The sequence below is a fragment of the Ochotona curzoniae genome, unplaced genomic scaffold (assembly GCF_017591425.1).
Source record: "Ochotona curzoniae isolate NIBS_2020 unplaced genomic scaffold, NIBS_Ocur_1.0 contig_3819, whole genome shotgun sequence".
In the NCBI taxonomy this organism is placed as follows: Eukaryota; Metazoa; Chordata; class Mammalia; order Lagomorpha; family Ochotonidae; genus Ochotona; species Ochotona curzoniae.
Window position 1 is genome coordinate 41,236,783 of NW_024466004.1, and position 22,114 is coordinate 41,258,896.

Consider the following 22,114-nt stretch of genomic DNA (forward strand, 5'->3'; position numbering starts at 1 on the left):
TGGCTGACCCTTGGACTGGAAGGCTGTTAGGCTAGAGGAGACTTCACAGGGGAGGTACCTGCCAGGTGTGCCTGCAGGCTGAGGCAAGGAGGGCAAGAGTGGGCCCGAGAGAGCAGCCAGCGCATGAAACTGTGAAACCACAGGGCACCCAGAGAAACCTCAAGGAGGTTAGTGTGGCCACAGCCAGCCTCGGCTGGCTGCGTGTCCAGCTCCATCTCCTGTCCTCTAGGCGGCATTCTCTCTCTGAGCCACTCCACTAGCCCCTCTCCAGCAGGTATGCAGCTTTGCCTTCACTTGAGACAGTTTTTACAGAAACGTTTACCTCCTTCTCCAGTTCCAGGAGAATGGCTCATTTGGCTGGAGCCACACAGAGCCCAGGCAACCTGCTGGACCTGGGAGCATGAAAATGAAGGAGTGGCAGGAGATGAAACTAGAGAAACTAGCAGGGGCCAGACCCAGGGGAAGCTTCTTTGTGGACAACAGAGTAGGGGAGAAAAAGACAGCAGAAGAGGTAGGTGGTCGGTTGTGGACTGCAGCTGCAAACCTCAGAGGAGAGGCAGGCTCAAGAGGTTTCCAACAGCACAGTCAGCACCCCATATCCATGGGTCCAGCCCGCTGTGGATCAAAGGTTTTCAGGAAGTAACTCTATCTCTACTGAGCACCTACTGACTTTTCTTCTGGTTATTTTGTAAACAACATGTAGTAGCATCGCCATGGGATTAGCTATTACATGGAACACAGAGATGACTGAAAACCCACAGGAAGAGGGTAAGTTCTCTGCAGATCCTACACCTGTTGAGTCTAATGTCCAACGTGAATCCCAAGAAAAGACTGTACCAAGAGAGGTTTGGAGGCTGCCTGGAGGTAGGGTGCCAAGGGCCAAGAATGACTCCTGGGTTTGTTCAATCTGATGGGTGGATATGGAGGGACTGTTCTTGGGTGAAGAAATGGGAAAGTGAAAGAGCAAGTGTCACCTGCAACAGGCTGATTAAGAAATTCCCCAGGAACATCTTGGGTGATTTTGGGGTGAGGACTGAGCCTGGAAAGAAGGCCAAGTCAAATCCTTGGCCCATAGGTGGTATCTGAAATGCTGCAGGCAGCTGGAGAACACCAACCTGCAAAGGGGAAGGGAGAAGAGGAACCACCAAGGGAACAGGACTAGGCAACAGGCTGCACCGAATGATTCTGGACAATAGCATCTGTTCTTAGATGGGGAGTGCATTCGGCCTTGACATTTGACATGCACTTATCTTCCAGGTGACCTTTATCATAGACTGTGGCTTGGAACTTACTGCAGGCCTCTACCACCCTTGGAACATGACAGTAACAGGACAAAGGTTAGGAAAACAAAGGCTAGGACAAGTGACAAACACTGATTCTCCTCAACACTTTTTGTTGCAAGGGGCTAACAATAATGTTTAGATGCCATCGGAAATCAATTCTCTACAGTAGCATTATCAGTACTTCTGTAAACTAACGATTAGCTTCAGTGTTTATCTTCTCCACTTGGGTTTCCTGGAGCAAACCTCTCATCCCTCTGCTACTTCAGGACTTGATACCCAGGGGCTGCTCAACCAATACCTACAGATTCAGTTTCACTACTCAACAAACATTTATCAGGTACCTTTGACATGTCAGGCACAGTTCTAGGTGCTGGGGAGACCTGAAGGAATAGAAGAGTATTTCTTGGTTCCTTGCAATTTTTTTGGCACAAAGTTTGCGCCCAGAGCATAGACAAAAATCCTTGTAAATATTCTGTGTTCTAGAACTTTTCCTGAAGTCAGCATTTGTTTTTACCCCAGAGTTTTAAAAAAAGACCTACTATTTGAAAATCATTGCAGGCACCAGAGAATGCAGAAGTGATGAATCAGAGGTTCCTGTCCCTAGGGAGCCTATGACATCATAAGAGGGACAAGACGAAGATACAGCTATCAGATGGTGAGACAATGCATTGCTTTTTTTCTTTCCTCTTGGTCCTGCCTGAAGGGTCAGGTGCCTGCCCCAGGTCTGCTTTTTCTTTTTTTTTCTATCCCTGTTCGATCTATCAAACACACCACCCCAGTACTTGCTCTCTCTGCCATGGTTACATGTGCAGGTCTCGAGCTCCTCTGCTAGATGCTCTACTAGGAGGGCCACCACTGGGATTCACACATCTCTTTCCAGGCAGTGCAATAGTCAGGAAGAACAGGGACAAAATGTGGCAGCAACTGAGAGGAGTAAAAGTAGAGAACCCAAAGATCTTTGCATCAGCTTTTGAAAAAAATATCACATGCATACTTGTGAATGAGACCAAGATCTAGGACACCTTGCAAAAAGAAGAAAATGGTGTTCTTTTCAGAGGCTGCATACTTGGCTGTTGACTACACTGCACACAGCAAACAACCTCAGGTATTAGGCCAAGCTTTTTTTTGAAGATTTATTAATTATTATTATTGGAAAGGTGGATATACAGAGAGGAGGAGAGACAGAGAGGAAGATCTTCATCCAATGGTTCACTCCCCAAGTGACCGCAATGGCCAGTGCTGTGTCAATCCAAAGCCAGGAGCCCAGATCCTCTTCCGGGTCTCAAACATGGGTGCAGGGTCCCAAGGCTCTGGGCCATCCTTGACTGCTTTCCCAGGCCACAAGCAGGGAGCTGGATGGGAAATGGGGTCTGTCATAATTAGAACCAGTGACCATATGGGATCCTAGTGCGTGCAAGGTCTTGCCGGGCCCAGGCCAAGCTTTCTGAAACAAGTGTACTGTGAAAAATAAAGCCAACATCTTTCCATGCCACACTAAAGTTCCTCATGTATTTAGCACCTTCATTCCTAATGCACTTGTGCATGCATTTCTTCTCGGTCAGATGACAGGACAGCCTGGGAGGTTGGGTAGCCTGGGAATAGGCTTTGCTCTCCCTTTATTTCACAAGAGATGCTGAGGTCAGGAACTCAGTAGCCAGACACTGACCCAGGAGAAGCCAGTGTTGTGGCACAATGGATGAAGCTGCAGCCTGCAGCATATGGCCACTGGTTTGAGTCCTGGCTGCTCCATTTTCCACCTAGCTTTCCAATAATGTGCCTGGGAAAGCAGCAGAGGAGGAGGGCTCAGGAACTTGAGGCCCCTCACTCAGTGGGCAATCCCAATGAAGCTCCTGGTGCCAGACTTTGACCTGACCATTGTGACCATTTCTCTCTTTTTCTGTCTTTCCCTCTCTCTGTAACTAATTTTTAAATAAATAAATAAATAAATATTCTTTAAAAAAATAGAAAGAAAAAAACTGGCTCAAGAATGAAGAACGATACTCTTCCTACTGGATCAGAGGTTCCCAAAGAGAGTCATGGTTCTCTTTTTCTCAAAGACAATGGACACGATTTCCTACTTATAAGTTTGGATTAAGTACATTGGCCATGTAACACTTTTCTAACTCAACCCCCCTCCAACTCAGCCTAGTGGGAGAACAAGCAAGTGAAATGTGTGGTGTGAACTGGGGGACAAGCATGGAGAACATGTGCCTTCCACCATGAAGTTTCTAGCCAGTGTCACTTCCCTGGAAGCTTTATTCAGATCTCCACAGCCACAAGGCCCTGCAGGTGCACTGTGATGCCCGCAGCATGTCAGAGAGCACACCAGTGGACACTCCCAGCACTGAATGCAACTCAACTGCCTTTTTTCCTGCACCTGCCCTGCTACCTTTCTTCTTTCCACTCCCCATCCCTCTACTCTCGTGTCATGCCTGCATTTACTGAAACTGCTCGCCCTTGGAGCATATAAGGGAACAGCCGTATAATCGGCCATGGCTCCCAGTGCTCCAGTGGTACATTAGGGCCACAGTGACCTGATGACCTGGGGCAGAGTTGCTTCACCCTTTGGGTGCCTGTCTCCTGATCTTCAGGTGGCTGCAGGAGACTCTGTATCTGAATGGCAGCATGTCAGCTTCTGACTCAGTGCAATGGTTGAAACTTGCCCTCTCTCGCCCATCCTTTATCCTGTCTCAGCAACCTTCTTTAAACGGAAGAAGACATGAACAGGAGAATCAGGATGGGATGCTAGAACCCTTTGTATTCGGGCACAGACTCGGCAATTTGCCATGTCTCAGCTAGCGCACAGAGAGGAGGTTCCTGGCTCCAGCAACGTCACTGGACAACAGGTGCAGCATGCTGGCACGATAATAACTACACACCCAAGGGACACAAGGATGGGAAACTGCTAGCACAGAAAACAAGGATTTAAGCAAGGTCAGAGGAAAATGGAAAAAAACAAACCCAAAAAGTTATCAGGAATGATTTTCAGTGTGTGTTCTCCTGAACTATCCTACATAGAGTGAAGAAAAGATATGAATAGGGAAATTAGCTCGAGCTAAATAAGTAAAAACAGCAGAGGAAGAAGGAAGAAGAAAAAAAGAAAACATGAGGAAGGTGCTCCATTATTTCCTTTAACAAAAAGATGTATTTTTGTGTTTGAAAGATTACAGAGAGGAGAGGCAGAAGGAGAGGGAAGGGAAGAGGAAAGGAGGGAGGAGGGTGAGAGAGAGGGAGGAAGGAAGGAAGGAATGAGGGAGGGAGGGGGAGAGAGAGGAAGAGGATGGGAGGCAGGAGGGAAGCAGTAAGGGAGGAAGGGAGGGGGAGAAGGAAGGAGGAGGGAGAGAGGAAGGAACGGAGGGGAGAGAGAGGGAAGGAAGGAAGGAGGGAGGAGGGAAAGAAGGAGGATGAGAGGGAGGAGGAAAGGAGGGTTAGAGGGAGAAAGGGAGAGAGTGGAAGGAGAGATGGAGGGAGGGAGAGAAGGAAGGAGGAGGAAGAGAGGAAAGAACAGAGGGGGGGAGAGAGGGGCTTCTTCCAAGTCTCCCACGTGGATGCAGGGGTCCAAGGACTTGGGCCATCCTCTGCTGCTTTGCCAGGCTATTAGCAGGGAACTGGATTAGAAGTGGAGCAGCCAGCACTTCGACTGGCATCCATATGGAATGCCACCACTGCAGGTAGCAACTTTATTTGCTATGCCATAGTGTTGAGCCCAAGGTGTTCTATTCTGACATGGCCGGGTGAGGGTAAGAGTCAGGTCAGGTACAGAGCTGCTTCCAGTAGCTGATTAGCAACAGTGCCGAGGAGCCCTTCCATCAGCTCCTGCAGCTCATAATCATGATTCTCTGCTCTGGCGTAGGCACTGCATTATTGGCTTGATTTATTTCTCTAAAAACAGATTTTTGTATTTTTGTGATTGAACACAAATTTATCTTTATCTGAAAGATATACTGAGAGGGATCTTCCTATTGTTAATTCACTCTCCAAATGCCTGCAACAGCAAAAGCTGGACCAGGTCGAAGGCAGGGGGTCCGGAATTCAATCTGGGTCTCCCAGGTGGGTGGCAGGGACCCAAGTACTTGATGCATTGCAAGCTCCTTCCCAAAGTGTGGACCAGCAGGAGACTGGAACCAAAAGCAGAGCTGGGACTTGAACTCAGGCACTTGGATAAGGAATGTGGGATGTGTGAGTGTCAAGTGGTATCTCAACCTCTGATTCAGCTTGCCCTGAAACACTTTATAAAAAAATATTTTATTTGAAAGGCAGAGAGTGAGATGGACACACACACACACACACACACACACACACACACACACACACACACACAGACACACACACACACACACAGAGAGAGAGAGAGAGAAGAGAGAAAATATATTCCCTACTGCTGGTCACCCGCAAGTGTCTGTTACAGACATGGATGGGCCAGGCTGAAAGGCCAATAACAAGAAGTTCAATCAAGCTCAAGCCATTATCACCGCCTGCCTCCCAGAGTACAAGGTAAAGGAAACTGGAATTCAGAGTGGAGCTGGTACTTAAACTTGGGCACTCTGACCTGAGAGATTGGCACTGTGCCAGCCTCCCATCCCCAATGTGGGATATTTTAGTTAAGTCACCCAACTCACAGTAACCCTGGAAAGAAGGAAATTACATCCTGTGTGCTGCTGATCAAGCCGAGTTGAGATTATATACAATGGAGTTGGAGCTCTGAACTAACACCCACCTATGGATGGCACATTGCCACTCACAAGGACTTCTTTATCTCCTGTACGCCTCATGGCCACTGCATGAAGTGAGCACCATTATTGTTATTTCACCTGGCTTTGAGGGAGCTGCTCAGAGTCACATGGCTAGCAAGAGGTCAGGAAACAGGTGAGCTGGGTCTTGTGCCAGTGCTCCTGTCCTTGGCTTCACTGTGCAGCTTCCTAAGCAACAAGCTGTCTTCCTCCCACCCATCTCAGGCTGAACTCCAGCTGGCGCTGGTGGCCAGGTGAGTGCTGAGAAGCAGACCACCCAGGCACTGCATGGAGGGAGGTTGGGGCTGATGCTCCCCAGTCATCTCCACTGTGATTTATTTGGAATAGCAATTCTGTCGCCTCGCATGTGGTCAGGATGTCTAGGTTGTGCTCCCACACAGTGCAGAACAAACCAATCTAGAATACCACCCAAACATGGTCTCAAACCAAAGTGGCTCTTCTAAGCTGTAGGTTCTGCTGTGGAAGAACTGCACTTGCAAGGAAATTGTTGCTCTTGATCCCAACCCTTGTCAGTTCTTCCTGCTGCACACAAATGGTGGTTCAGGCATCCATACCCAGCTCTTAGCATCTCTCCTTTCTCTCTCCTCCAGGCTGCCCCTCTTCTGTGCCTTCAGCCACACTGCCTGCCATCTTCTCCATTACTTGGTGTTTTGTTCAGGCAACACTACAATTTGTCTCTGAGTTTGTTTGCCCAAAACTTCATGGAAAATGTGTTTGTATAAAAACTGTGTGCATTTCAAAAGTTTTTGGTAACCCACACACTATAATACACATATATTTTAACGTCACTCCCCATTAATTTTCTAAGGTGTCCTTGTATTTTTCTTTTCAAATGTGCTTGTCTAACATCCCTCATGTGGTCTTAGAAATCCAGTGAAGTTATCACTATTGTGGAGTCCAATGAAGTCACTGCTACTCTTCTTTCCCCCTGGATGAGAGACAGATAGCAGTGGCCATCCTACCAGCCATTCTTGCCAAGAAGGAGGAGGCCAGCTCTCGAAGCAGGCAGTGTGCTTCAGGGGAAGGGCTGCAGATTATCTTAGAAAGGAGCCCAACACCTTTCTGGTGGATATGATACACATGGACTCAAAGTCAGAGTGAATCAGGTCAGGAGGGGAGAGCATCTTCCAGAGAGATGCCAAAGATGAGCTAGAGGGAGAGATGAGGTGGCAAAACCTTTGCCTTGCCATTTTGCTTTTCTTCAGTTACTATTTTTTTCCTTTCCTCTGACTTAGCTTTATTTTTTGAGGTTATTTTTTCTTTGAAGGCTTGGGACATACTTTGGCTTCTGTTTTAGGAAATAGCCCCTGTATGGCTGTGAAGTTCTTCACGTAACATCTGATGACTTTATGCACTATGGTAGCCTTCAATAATCACAGTGCCAGCAATGGGACTGCAGGAAGCAGTTTTGAGCCTACTCTTCCACTTTGGTTTGATTAGGGGAGATAAGAAAATCACGGCATCCCATGCATCACATGGCAGCCGAGAGTCACCCAGTGCCATGAGAGTCACAGAGTGCTCTGATGCGATGGGACAGGAGCCATCTGTCTTTGCTTCTGAACTGGCCTGCTACTTCTCTTCAAGGTCGCCAGCCAGTAGTGTTTGGAATAAAGGATTCCAAGGCTCTGAAATTATTCCCAAGGTCCCATTTCATGAATTCTTATCACTGCTGGAGAGTGCCTGCACTGAGTCTCACCTTTGTAGGTGGACGTCAGAACTACCTGACCTGGTAACTCACACATCTGTTGTTTCCTTTTGCTGAGCCCTTCTTGGCATTGGCCTCTCAGTTACCTAAGCCCACCTCTGTGAAAACCACACAGTAACCTGAGGCTGCCCTGAAACTACCGACAGGTGAAGAAATACCTCTCAACCGTACGCTCTATCAAAAACCAGAGAAGAGAGTGGAGCCTTCAGTTAAAGAACCCTAAACACCCCGCCAGAAAGTCCCAAACAACCCTGAAACGTGAGAATAAAACTACCCAAAGCTGACAGAGGGTAACAAGCATTCCTTCCAACCCACACTTGTCCTGCTAAAAAAAGCCAACCAAGGACTGAAAAAAAAAAAAACCCAAAAAACTCTGCAGCACAAGAAATCTAACATCGTGAACATATTTCCTATCCTCACATAGCTTACGAAAGTGTTTCTGAGCTTTTCCCTGGCTCACTGACAACGATGAGAGAGAGAGAGCAAAAAGGAAATGCAACAGATGGTGCCGAGAGGGGAGGCACCTCCGTACTCTCGCGCAGCGATGTAGCCACACAGCGATTTATCTCACTCGGGTGAGGTTTCAAACCCCCTTGTGCAGAGGTACCAACGACTTGGTCTTGTTCAAGGACAATTAAAAAAAAAAAAAAAAAGAAAAATCAAAACAGAAACCCAACAACCCGTGGCTCCCATTAAAAAAAAAAGCTGCAGGTTGTCAGGTCTGTTTACTACACTCTATTTTTGTTGTTTCTAAAACAGATCATGCCAGCCTCTGTGCCACCCTCCCAAGCTGACTCTACAAGAATCTTATCTGGTACTGATTTAGAGCTGACAGGTGGTACATGCATAATTAAAGATGACCTAACATAGAATGCTCTCATTCCTGGCATATTATCAGACACTTAAGCAAAGCAATTATCAGTAGGCAATCTTTCCTGTCAACAGAGACAGAGATGAAACATTTCTTCAATTAAGAGGATTCTGTAAGGATGCCGTACGGACCCACATACACTTGACAAGCTTCCGCATCCAGCCACCAAGTCCTCTCCAGGAGCACCTTCTCAGGGAACACAGGTCCTCCTCCCCCTTCCCCAGGGCCACTTTTCCAGGAAGGTCAGATTTCAAACAGCAAAACAGGACATCTGGGGGTGCTGCCAGAGCCCAGATGTGAGCGGGTGAGGAAGTCGATGCCTTTTCCTGCCATGGCCCTGCTGAGGGCTGCAGAGAGACCAGGTCTCCCTTGCAGGCTCCCAGGGAGAAGAGGCTGGGGTGCACATTCAAGGAAATTAAATTAAAATCTCTCTTCAAAGCACCATTATTCTCTCCCTATGCTCTACCGATGTCAGAAGGATTTAGGGAATTAGGGCCAAGCCTTAAACCTCCTCTTGACTTTAAGTGACTTAAAGGATTTTTCCCCTATTTTAAAGAAATAAATATTATTCACAGCAAGCAAGGTCTTCACTAAACGGCAGATTTCCCACTCCAGGGGAAGGAGGGACGAGGTTGCTGTACTCTCTAATGCAGTAAATTAATTTTTATACATTCCAGCTCAGGTCCTTTTTAGAAAATGAATGCATCATAGCTTCCATGAGAACAGAAATTGCCTGACATGTTACAGCGAGGTGAGTAACTTTCTCATCGTTTTCTCTAACTGTAGCTTACAAGTTAATGGGGCTTTTTGAATCTCCTGTAAAGACTGCCTGCCAGGGGACAGAGAACTTCACAACATTGGCGGTGCCTATTTTGCCACATTTCACAAGAGGTCTTATTGTTTAAATTCTTACACCCTGATGTCATGTGCGAACAAATGACCTCGTTGTTCCTCTGAACATGCCTTTTATAGGCTCTCTGGTGGCAGAGCTGGTGTTGCTGTTTGCACTTTTTTCCCCTCAACAAGTCAGAACAGCAGTCTCTTTTTCTGTGGCACTCAGAGTGCAGGCACATGGCAGTGTGTGGCAGCAGCTCCCACTTGGAAGCGTGTCATGCTAAGTGAACTGTGGCCCATGAGCTGACTTCTGGCGAGTCAATCAAGGTCTGAGGCAAGTGCCTTCACAGGCATCTTTATGCCAAACCAGAGCATTTCCTATGATTATGAACCATCTAGGAAACGATGACTGCAATAGGATTTCATTTCATTCCAGACACACCTTATCCAGAAGACACTTCATTCAGAATAGCAAGAGACAAATACTGGCAGCCTGTGGGGAAAGCGTTTTTGGGTGGCAGGAGGTGGTGACAGTGGGAATATCAATGGGAGATTCAGCAGGGCTCAAAGCTCAAGTTCATTATACTTCTCAGAACTCAGAACAGCTTCTGAATGAGTCCTGGCAATTCTCCACAGACCCGTTTCTTCCCAGGAGCAACCCCCCCATCCAATCTCCGTTTTTAATTTTCATGTCAGGAAAAGAAAGAGAATAGAGTCAGTCACAGGTAAGAAGGTAGGAACAAAGGAACCCGCAGAATGGAAGAGAATGCAAACCATTTCTTCTCCATGTGGCTGAAGCCCTTCCATCAGGATTCAGTTCAGAAGAACGGAGAAGATTCGGTCAGGCAGCATGCCGTGTCAGGACACTGGGGAAAGAAAAAGCCATGCCTGGACTCCCGTTGCAAATGCTCACACACGTGTGACTTCCCAGTCCATGGCATGATGAAGAGAAAACGTGGGCACAAGGCGTGTAACACAAGTGAAGTGAATGAAGAAAGGAGGAATTCTTTATTGAAAAGGGTAACTTTATTTATCAAAGCAGCTCTCATCTCTGCCCACCTCCAGCCAAGGGCCTCTTGCTTATTGTAAGGCTTCAGAGAATAAGGCAAATCCTGTAGGCATGGCTTCTCTGTGTTGGGCTTGGCATGTGGCATGGAGGCGTCCGATGTGATACTTCTTACAGTCAGAAGTTACGTGAGGGCCATCAACTTAAAGATACTGTAAGGTGAAAGAACTCTGCAGAAAACAAAACTATCAACCAGGCTATTATTAACCAGGTTTTCTCCAGTCTACCTTCCAACTTGGCTTTCCAAGTCTACTACTAAATATTCATACTGTCACTAGACAATAATGCAAAAGACAAAACTGTCATACCCAGTTATTGAGAATTATTTTTGAAAAAAATAAAAATCAAATCAAGCCACTGCTGTTGTCACTGCTGTCTACAAGTGTCCCTGTTTCTGAAAAGCCGCTGAAGCCCACAGGAGTTCTGGGTACTCCTGCCATTAACGCAGACTCCAGGGTTTCCCCCATGCAGCTCACTACACAAGTAGGACAACACAGAATTGAGGAGGTCAGCACTGACATTGCTTCAGAATCCTTTCCAGACTCCTTTTGAATTTCAAGTCATTTACTCCTGGCTTGAAATTTTCAAGAACTGGCATTGGAAGTCAAATGGAACAAAGGTGACCAGCACATCTTCTGTGATCCAAAAGTAGCAGGTATGACTGATGGCATTATTCTCATCTCATTCCTTCCCAGAGATGGTTAAGACCAGAGCAATCCAAAGAGGGAAGGGGGCTCATGTCAGTGCTGGGGAATAGCAGAAAATAGAAGCCAGAAGCCAGTCTTTTCTTCACAAGCCAGACTCAACTGTTCTTAAATTGGAGTTCTTTCACAAAATGAAATGCTGCGTCCAGGACAGTGTATTTCCCTTAGGGAAGAAATGGTGGGCGCGAGCCAGGGACAGAAGGGACTAGAAAACACGTGTCCTTATTAAGGCAGATCTGGGACAGAGACAATGCTATCAAGGCAAAGTCGAGAACTGAATCCTGGCAGTGCATGCTGCAGCATCTCTCAGCAAGAAAACAGGCTAAGGTTAAGCTTTTACTGGACACCTACCATCACCCAGCAGGGAGTAGTATGAGAGTCAACAAGGAATAGTTGATACAAATTATTCTACCTTCACTGCCCTAGAGCCTGCTGTAATCTAGCCCTTGGTGCAGGAATGACATGCTTACTCAAATGTTCACATTAACAAATGAGGATACAAAAGAGCACATACAATGCAGACTGGTGGCTTCCACACCTGCAGCCAGTAGCAGCACAGCAGCTCCCGTGTGTTACGCTGACAGCCTGTGCAGCTGTCCTCTCATCCCAACACAATGCCTGCAGGTCTAAGTAATGCAATTTACTAGAGTGGCATCATTCCCATGGGACTGGAGCTTTGCGACAGTATCATTTATACTCCATACTGCCGTGGCCTGACGCTGATACATTGGCCTTCATCCCTTGTTCACAGTGGAGCGGGCATCTTCATCTTGCGCTGTGCCCTTCTGTGGCATTGTGCGTGCAGATTTACTTCATGCAGCCTTAATTACAAACCTTGGTCAAAATACTTTCATTAGATTTCTATTTTGCACTCCAAATGTCAATCTTACTGAAAATCCTGGCTTTCTCGAGGATTCATCCATTAGCAATAAACTCTAAAGCGTTCCATGACTGAGTGCATTAAACCAGCCATGTGGACAAGCACTTAAAATATATCATTAGAGTCAATCTCCATTGCAAATGCTCTACATTATTCAACCAAAGGAATAATGAGCCCAGCCTGGCCAGCACGCTCAAAATTGCACATGAAGGATAGGTTAGAACTGGCTGTTGTGCAGGAAGAAGCACAAGGTATTTCAGAGGGAGGCATTTCAGATTCTGTCACTCCCCATGGAGATGTGGCTGGGCATCACAGCCACAGTCTAGTCTGCCACCTTCTCTTGGCCATGATTTGTACAGAAGCTCCAATCTGTGGCAAAGTGCAATACACTTGCAAAGAAAATGGTTTACGTCAGGTGTGGGGCTGGGACCAAAGCTGTACCCGTAAAGCGAGGAACTCTGTAAATCTTATCAGCACTCTTCTGTAATGTTCAAAAGACAAAAAACGGACAAGCCAGTATCAGCTGGTCTCACTGGAGGAACCAGGGCACTATTTTAAGGAGAGGTGGCTCTCCCCTAAGAAGTGTCTTCATCCCAGATTGATGGCTCCACACATCAAAAGCCCAGACAATCTCATGACAGCACCAATAATGTAAATCCCAAGTGAGAAGTTGTATTTGCGATAGGACGGCGAGGACACATGATGAAAATCTGAAGAGAAATCAGACATAAAAACCCAGCAAAAATGTACCAAGTGACAAAATGAAGACATCACTGTTGTACCAACACACTGTTGTTTTAATTCCTTAGCTTATTGGTCTCATTTATCACTTCTCCTGGCAGGTGCCAGGAGAGGCAAACTCAAGGTGCCATCCTGATTTCTTTTTTAATTTGACAAAGGAAGAAATGGCATCCCTGGGAGGTCATGAAGAATGCTAGAGAAAGAGTCTGATTTGGGCTCTTATCATTTAATTATAAAGAAATCACAAGAGAGAGGATCACAACTACAGCACTGTATTTTGAAATACACTGTATAATGAGACACACTTTGCAGGGTGGGAAAAATCTCCCGGAAAAGCAGGTTTGTATGAAACACAAAGTGACCTGTAAAACATAGTCCATAAAAGTAGGAGAACAGAAGTTCTTTCCTGCCTATCAGCACCTGACACCCACTGGACCGATCAGTAACGGGATGCAATTATCTTCTGCAGGGAACTGCAACACCATGAAAGTTGTGTTGATTGTCACCTGAAATAGTTCAAACGTGACTTGATGACCACATCAGTGCCACATCACCAGCATGCACTACCAGCAACACACAGAGGTTAGGACAGATATGTCCATGGTGAAGTGAAAAGCACAGAGACAAGGCAAAAAACAGTTGAATATGCCCCAAATAGTGCTGATCTCAAGAGAGGCTTGTAGTGTGTAATCTCACGGCAAGACAGAAAAAAGACACACTTCCCATTCCAGATGGCACTGTCACCCACAAAAATCAATTCATCCTGTAAATGCCTTTATCTTTCTGATCAAGAAACATATCATGTGATGTTTGGCCATGGAATTTCAGCATCTGTGCTGGGAACACAGAGAGGAGCACCTAATTTCTCCATCACGACGTGATGATAAAAGGAAGAGTCATACCCCCTGTTTTTACACTGTGATTTCTGCGCTCTCTGCACCTTATCACATGAAAGTTCACACAGCCTCCCTTTGGTGCAAGTGCTGCTCCTGTCCTCACTTCCAAACAAGACACCGCACCTAGGAGAGGCTGAGCAAACAGGTCAACAGGTGGCAGAGCTAAGACTGGAGCTGCAGTCCGCTCTCATTTCATGTGAATCACCGTGTCGCGCAGCGCCGGCTGCCAACCATCGGTGGAACGAAATTTCTTTTCTCTCTCTTTTTTTTTACTCTTCAATTTTCAGAGGCTTCTGGAATGACTGCTCTCTTGACTCATCCACTTCACCAATTACCTCAAACAAAACAGGCTCAGAGCACTGGCAGCCCTTCTCATTCTCTGGAAATGCCGCCACTGCTCAACCAGGGGCAGGGGACAGCACCACCGCTGGGATCACGAAGCTACAAATTTCCCTGTGAGTGCTGACGCCACCTCTCTTTGGTGGTTCTTCTAGCCACAAACTAACATGTTATCACTGACTGTGGTGGCGGCAGAGTCGGTAGCCAGATGAAGGGGATTTTTTTCTTGGTTAACTGTCCTTCCACCATCTGTGTCTATAGAGGGGACTAAAGGGCAGGTGTGCGCTCATCCTTGTCCCCTAGCCTCACCCCACCCCCATCCATGCAAACAGAAGAATTTCCCAGTCTCAGAGACAATGCCACTGCCAGATGCTTCCCTGGCTCTTCTTTCTAACAATGAGCTGAGAAGACGGACACGGCCAAACAGCATTTCAGACTACGCAGTGCCGTTTCAGAGCAGACACCAGGACTCGTACCCTTCCCTCAACCTGCCATAAGCACAATATGCTTACGTATGAACTGGCCCTATCTTCCTTCAGAAGGGGAAAATGTTGATAAACAATTATTTGTAGACCCAAGGCGCAAAATCCTGGATAGCCTTTTGCTAGTTAAGCAGAAGAAGTGCATTTCATTCCCAATTTCCCACTTACCAGACAGACGCAAAGATGTGGGCAAGCCGGTCATCAGAATTAACAGAGTGATTTTGCTAGCACTACATATTCTGATTTGTATGAATTGTATTTTTAGCCATGCACAAAGGGCAATAAATGGAAAATCTTATTCTAACCACTGCTTTTTCTGGGCCACCCACACTGCTCCACCTACTGCACAAGTTCATAAATGTGAAAAACCCAGGGTTCGAACTAACAAGGGATGCAAAGTGGCTCAAATGTGTGACATTTTTTCCAGTTAGTGTTTGTACTTTCATTCTTTTTCTGCATCAGGACTTTCAGGGAAAACAAGGCTGACTTCTCTCTGGGCACGCAGAGAGACGCTCAGCGGACATGTCCCCCAGGCACAGGTGCGTCCCCCTCTCTCCTGTTGACGGACCACACACCAGCCAGCCCTCAGCAAAGGATGGTGCCCAAAACCCTCTGCACATTCAGGAAGGGGCTTGCTACACACTATTTTCTTTGGAAGCAACAACGGCATTTCAAGAGTCCTTCAAATGAAGGACTCTTGAAACAATCCTAAAATGAGACAATCCTAAATCAGAACATGCTGTCACAAACGAATTTGCCAAACAGAAGGCAATCGCCCTTGACTTAACTCTGCTGCTGGTTTCCAGCAAAGCCATCTCACACAGGCACGGGGTTCCTGGCCATCCCTTCCCTTCTTAGCCTTCTGTCCTCTTTGGCTGTCATGACCACACTTCACCACCCAACAGCCTGGAGCTCACCAAGCACCTGCTCATGCATGGAGACTGCTGCAGGGTGAAGTCACTCTACTCTGGTTTTACAGACAACCACCCTGGATGGCAAAGAAGAAAACCAAACTGGTGACGAGGGCGTGTGCCAGGGGCACAGCCAGGACAGAGATCAAAGATCCGATTACGATCTTTTCAGATTTTCAAGGCAAAGTTCTTAAAGTCTCAGGGTGCCCATTCAAAGGCTTGGCCCTCTGAGCCCTCCACGAATCACAACATACACACGCACGTGGCAACAGCAATCACAAAGTCCAGCTCGACAAAATAATGAAGGCACAAAACGTTTTGATGCTGAGCAAGGCATCCTTACCTGTGTACTTGCTCATCATCCAGAAACTAGAGGAAATGTCCTCTTGTCCTCTGGCGGCTCTCACACGTCCTGCAGAGCCAGCACTTTCTTCCGAGAAGCACAGGACTGGAGAAGCACCAACGAGATGTCTCCTAAGATCTTTTTGAGGTTATAGTCCACTAGCGTCAGAACTTCTGACTTGTATTGTAAAAACATGGGCAATTCAGTATTACAAAAAAGTGGGTCATACACCACTGAGAAACAACCACACCGCCCCCAGATCACACTCCAAATGACTGTGCTGTGACAAAGTGGGAGGGGTCTGAACACAGTGAAAGCAAAACTTTTATGTGGTGAGGAGCATTTTAGTTTTCACTGGTTTAGGTTAGAGAAAGTTAATCTCAATGTCAACTACAAAGTCAACTAATTTGTGGCGTGTTCTTGAAATTATATGACAAGCGCTGGCTGTATTCATGTAAGAGGAGATTCAGATGCAAGGTCATCAACAACCTGAGGGACAGTCTCAGGTGATGTGGCATGCCAAGGGCCAAACAGCGAGTACAGTGACTCACCTTGGTGGGGTGGTCAAACTGAAAGTGAAGACAAAGAACCAGATTCTCACTTTCCACCTTAGCATCTTCTTCTCCAAGGGAGGACTGAAGTACTATATACCACTTCCCCACACCTGTACCCAACCAGGACTCTGCACAGAAATGCGGACACTCATCAAAGAAAACACCCTTCGGTTGCTGTTGGAAGAATGTGAAATGTGCGGAGCTGGGCTGGGCACTATCACACATCTGTCATTGAAGCGCCACAGAAAATGAGCTTAGCCGACATGGCTAAGTCCCTGTTACATCTAAGGACACGAACCGTCTCAAGGTGTGCAGAGTCTCTGCTTTCAAGGAACTTACAGTCCTGTATAGCAGATGACAACGTCTAGATGTAAGCAACACCAAACACAGATGTTTTATAAAAACATTCAAAACCTCTTCTAGAAGTTGCTTATAAGTATTGCTTCTCCTGTTGACTCAAAGTTTGTAGGTGATACTTGAAGGACATTTCTCAGATGAGTACTTTAACAATCCTTTAATTTGTAAATGGATTTTCTTTCAGAGCTTAAAATCTTCCTCATCATGGTGGAGCAATGGAATGCATCCTAGTACTGAGTCCAAGCACTCTCTCAAAGGACGGACAGGGATTTCAGCCCAACTCAAGCAGCTGCGAGTTCACCTCCAGAGGAACATGAAGAGATGCTTCTCAGAATGGGGAAAAGGCAGGCGAAGCTGAACAACTCCCGTTAATAGGACAAGAAGATATTTTTTAAATGAGATGATACTTGATAACCATCAACTCTAAACCCAGAATTTTATTGCAGCTTATTCTCTGGATTGTGGAATGTGGGAAAGGACCATGTGGCCACATTAACCTTTTCTATTTCTATCAAACTGCCTGATAGTACCCTAATTACTAACTTTCAAATAACTAGAACACAGTAAGTTGACCTGGTACTAAAATCGCTGTGTGTGCTGGTGCTTCTTTCTTTCCTGTTCTAAAAGCACTCTAAGAACAAGCAGGGCCACTCATATCATTTTAGCAATAAAATATAATAAAGATACTCATAGCAATTTTCATTTGACAGAGTTACTGGTGTGTTCACATGGCTGTCTGTCCTCACTGGGACATGGAGAGAACACTGTGCTATGAAAGGATACCTAAAGACATCATTCCTGGGACCAACAACTTAAGAGAAAGTCATTCCAAGATGGTACTTGTAGATCTGGAATCAGTTGGTTTAGCTGAAACAAATTCTGAAAAAAACTTACATAAAAGTATGAGTCACCAGGTAGGCTACATCGGAATAGCCAGATAACAGGAAACTTGCTTTGTTTTTTATTCTTTTTAAATGAATAATTATACATTTATACTAATTTTGTAATATACCTAACATATCTACTTTTGTTTTTTGATAAAACGAAAAAATTGTGGGATATAGGAAAAATCTGCTAGAAGTAACAGATGACAGCTTCCAGTGAAGCACTTGTAAAAACTAGAAATCCCACCACTCTTCAAAGTGTTGCAAATCCCATTGTAGGGGAGATAGCAAAAACACTCTTCTTCATGCATATTCTATGCACCTTATAGTTGGAAAAAGCTGTTGGTGCCAGGCCCTGATAAGCACAAAGGGTGCTCTTGGATAAAGATGCTACAGTTCCCAGAGTTTAAATCAGGTCCAATCAGGTGCATCCAAACAGCCATTTCTAAAAAAAAATCCCAAAACCAAAAACCAAAATTCAATACACTGGAAACTTAGAATGAATGGATAAATTTCTGCAACCACTGCTACTGCGTGGCCGTCAGTTGGATACAACAACATGGCTTAGTTTATTTGAAGACTCACAGGGATTACTGTTTGATATATTAATCATATTACCATCCTGGTAATGTTGTCACTCAGGGTACCACTGATGAGTACCCAGAGAATGCAAATTAATTTTAATGATACCTTGAGTAGAACATAAACTTAAAAGTGAATCCATTACAAGGAATCATATAAATTCTTTAAAAAAAAATTGGCTTCAAAACCATGGCAATGGCTCCCCAATGATGACAACAGGAGCTAAATACACAGGTTCATAAGACTGTTAGATCCAATCATCTTAAATTCAATAACATCACAACTGCAGCAGTGCTTTGAAAACAAACAGAATATATAACATTTAAACTTGGCACTGAGTTTGGTAAAAACCAAACTTGCACAGCTTCTCAAGAAGAACAGAAATGAATATTCTGCCTTTCTAGCCTCAAGCAATATTTTTAGATTATTATTAAGGCAGGAAAATAGGTACAAGGAAACATCCGCTAATTAGACCATTTGAATACAAGAATATTTTTGTTTGTTTACATTTACTAACAGCTAGAAAATGTTTTTGTTGACAGTCTTCCCAAACCAATGTTCTTCCCTAATTTTTAAATATTCAGCCAGTCTCAGTGATTCAGCAGGTCAGTCTTCAGCTACAAATATCCTCCCAGGCGTATTTTCCCCCCTTTACTAAAAACCAAAGCTGTCTTGTTTTCTGAACCTTTATCTCCGAAAAGGGGAAGTGGGATATGTGTGGTAGGTTACAGTGTGTGGGAGGCGATGGGCTGGGGGTGGGGCAGGATGGTTAGTTAATTCATGGTTCTGGTTAGTTAGATTCCAGAGAGCTAACACCATCAGTAAACATGAATTCAGCACCTGAAACTAGGCACACCTGGTTCCTAGGAATCTGGCAACAGGAGAGTCCCCTGGGGACTGTCAGACTGGTATTCTCCACCCTCTGTCCCTTTGGATGATGGACTTCCTGGGACACTCTGCATCAACATGTCCATCGAGAAGGACTTGCTCTGAACCCGCAGCCCTTGGTTTCCCTGGATTAGATTCTATATCCACATCCTTTACCTAAGGCAGGCTGCAGTAAGGTACAGCAAGATGTTGAAGCTAAAGAAGTCCTTAATTTCCTCTCTTTATATTTGCTGGCCTGGATTTATTCCCTCCCACATCCTTACCCTCCCCTCCCCCCAGTCCTTATAAAAAAAAAGTCTTGGCAGGGCCTCCACAGCAACTGACTCAGGAATGTCTTTTGCCTTTGTCTCCACCTGCTATGTGAAAATTGTAGAGTTTATTTCTAAGCAGGCCTGCAAATTTTGGCATGAGAAAGAGGGGATGGATTTATATATGTGTGTTGTATTTCTACTGGGGACTCCAGTTTTGCCTCTTTCTCTCTGCTTATACCTTTTCCTTAAAGCCAAATACACAAATGTATTAATGTATTTCTCTCTCTCTCTCTCTCTCTCTCTCTCTCTCTCTCTCTCACACACACACACACACACACACACACACACACACACATTTTGACAGCTTGGGACAGCTGCACTCCATTTTGAAGTGCTTTAAGTCCCATCTTGGCTCTTCATTCCATTTTCCTCCTAATGTGCATCCTTGGTGGCCATATGCGATGGTCCAAGTAGCTGGGTTCCCACTACCTATGGGGGACAGCTGGACCAAGTTCCTCGCTCTGTTTCAACCTGGTCCAGTTTTGACTGTTGTGGGTATTTGCAGTGTGAATCAGTAGACTGGAAAGATTTTTCTATCACTTCACCTTTCACATCAATCAATCAACCAGGGTGGGATAATTCAGTATAGTGTTCTTGACTATTTTGGAAACTACTGACCTGCTCTTCAGGAATTTCAACATTTGGTCAATCAGCCCTAGGACTGGGCCGATGGTAATAAAGGCAACCTTGAGAAAACACATATAGTGGGCATGATGAGACTTGATGGTTGCTTTTCAAGCCCAGCTTTCTAGAAACACAGATGTAAAAGGCAAACCACTCTTTTGCCTGCCACCCCTAGCCCCACCCTGGCCCAAGCCCCAAAGCAAGGCCAATAAACTAAATGGGTTCTGTCTTGAAAGGGGTTCACAGGACTATAGGTCACCCATTTATCTACTTTGTGATTTCTGGGTCCCCTTTGGCTACTGTGAACAAACATGGATGGGCAAATCTATCCAAATCCTTACTTTAATTTTTATGGGGCACTTATGCAGAAGTGTGGAACTGCTGGACCCCTTTGGTAATTCTGTTTCAGTTTTTGAGGAATTGCCATATAATTGAGTATGATTTTTAATGAACTACTGTAAAGAGCAGAACGTACAATGGTTTCTCACTCACATGCCCAAGTTTTCAGCTGGATGGGCACTTGGTGACAGAGTGGTCTGCTAAAGGCTTCAGGAGCCCCCTGATTCAGGGCAGTCTCTTCCTTCCTAGGAAACAGACCCTCAGTGAGGCCAGCCTCTAGGGAAGCCTGTGTAGACATGCCAAGCCACAGAATAGACACAGCACTGGATCTGAGCCCCACTTCTTTCTCTCTCTGGTGAGATGGCTTCCCAGACGGAGACTCTCCCTTGCTGAAATGCAAGGTGAAGAGAAGGGGCCAGAGCTGGACAGTGACACTGCACTTCATGAGGCTGCAGGGTTAATGGACATCGTTCACAACTCCGTCAGCCCCAACCCCCAGAGGAAAGCCCCGGCTTAACTTCATTCTAGAACTCTTTCATCACCCAGCATTTTGGGTCTGTTTTTTCTGAGTTTCTGAGTTTTACTTTAAACATTTGCATTTAAATCCATCCCTGGATTTCTGGCACTGCTGGTGCTGAGATAATAGCCATGCTGCTTCATTACCAAGTTACTTGGCAGTCATTTTATTAACAGTAATTATTTTCAATTCCAGAGAGTTAGAATAAAAGAACTGTAAATTCTAAGTGCTACTTTGAGTGATAACATTTACCATATCCAAGTAGAATGCTAGACATCACAGTGCTTACCCACAGATTTTAAATGCCCAAAAATTTCTCAAACATCTCCTGGGAAGCATCACTCAGACTATTTTTGCACTCACAACCACTCAAGAAAGCAGCAGAAATGTTGTTTAAAATTCCTACAATGAAAGCTCAGAAATACACAAATGACACACACAAGAGGCAATATACCAAAAAGTTCAGAAAAATGGAACTAAGAACAGTTTCTTTGGTTATAAAATATTTCAAAATCCATGCATGAGATGCATTTCATGAATTTTCTGAAAGTTCTCTGGTTCATTATACATACTCCCTTCCCCCTATTCATTAGCTTAGAATGAGCTGTTCTCAGTCTTGGGAGGTCAGGTGATTACCTTTCCTAAAGTTACCATAGTCATGTGCTGATGCCCAAAATACGGCAATCCTGAGAATTAACCACCCCGGCACCCCAAAATCTGGACTTGTTGACTTGGGCTATTTATGGGAGGAGTACCTGTCTTCTCACTTATGTATTGTAAATCAAGTCCAATTGAGACCTAGGAGGAAGGGATAATACCACGATGACTCACTGTGAAAGGGAACAACATATTTCCCAACCTAGGGGGAAAAAGATTTTCCCCTTTCAGTGTATCTAAAAGCATGATGGGCACACCTGCAGAAAGACCGGTGCTGCTGTTTAAGCCTAATAACAGCACTATTAGTCACAGGTGTTGAAAACCAAGGGCAAAGAATGACTGGTCCCAGCGCCTAAGAAAGAAAGCCGGTACAGAATAGTGGCATCTCTGTGGCTGGCTGTCCAAATGTGATGGCATCATGCATGCCTGGGAACTCTTTCTGAGATCCAAGTCGATGCATTAAGCAACATGTTCTATTTTATCACTGCATAGTCAGTGTTCTTCCTTTACCACATGCACCCTTTCAATCATGTGGGGTTCAGTGACTCTCAGAGTAGGTTGCTTGCACCAACTGATTCAACATCACTTGGAAATG

The 22,114-nt window shown here is 45.4% G+C and overlaps 1 protein-coding gene across 5 annotated transcripts in view; it reads right to left on the reverse strand.

The window, feature by feature from the left end:
* BACH2 (BTB domain and CNC homolog 2) overlaps positions 1-22,114 on the reverse strand; it is a 370,073-nt gene that overhangs the window by 150,355 nt on the left and 197,604 nt on the right. The window contains exons 1-2 of one of the 5 annotated variants that reach the window (XM_040983780.1): positions 15,807-17,152; positions 10,219-10,310 (exon numbers count right to left, since the gene is read on the reverse strand). The exons of 2 other annotated variants lie outside the window; for them this stretch is intronic. In XM_040983780.1, the coding sequence (XP_040839714.1) occupies positions 10,219-10,251 (33 nt within the window). In that variant the 5' untranslated portion in view covers positions 10,252-10,310; positions 15,807-17,152. Of the gene's footprint in view, positions 1-10,218; positions 12,937-15,806; positions 17,153-22,114 lie in introns of those variants that run through there. 2 more of the 5 variants (XM_040983782.1, XM_040983779.1) reach the window with 2 other exon arrangements.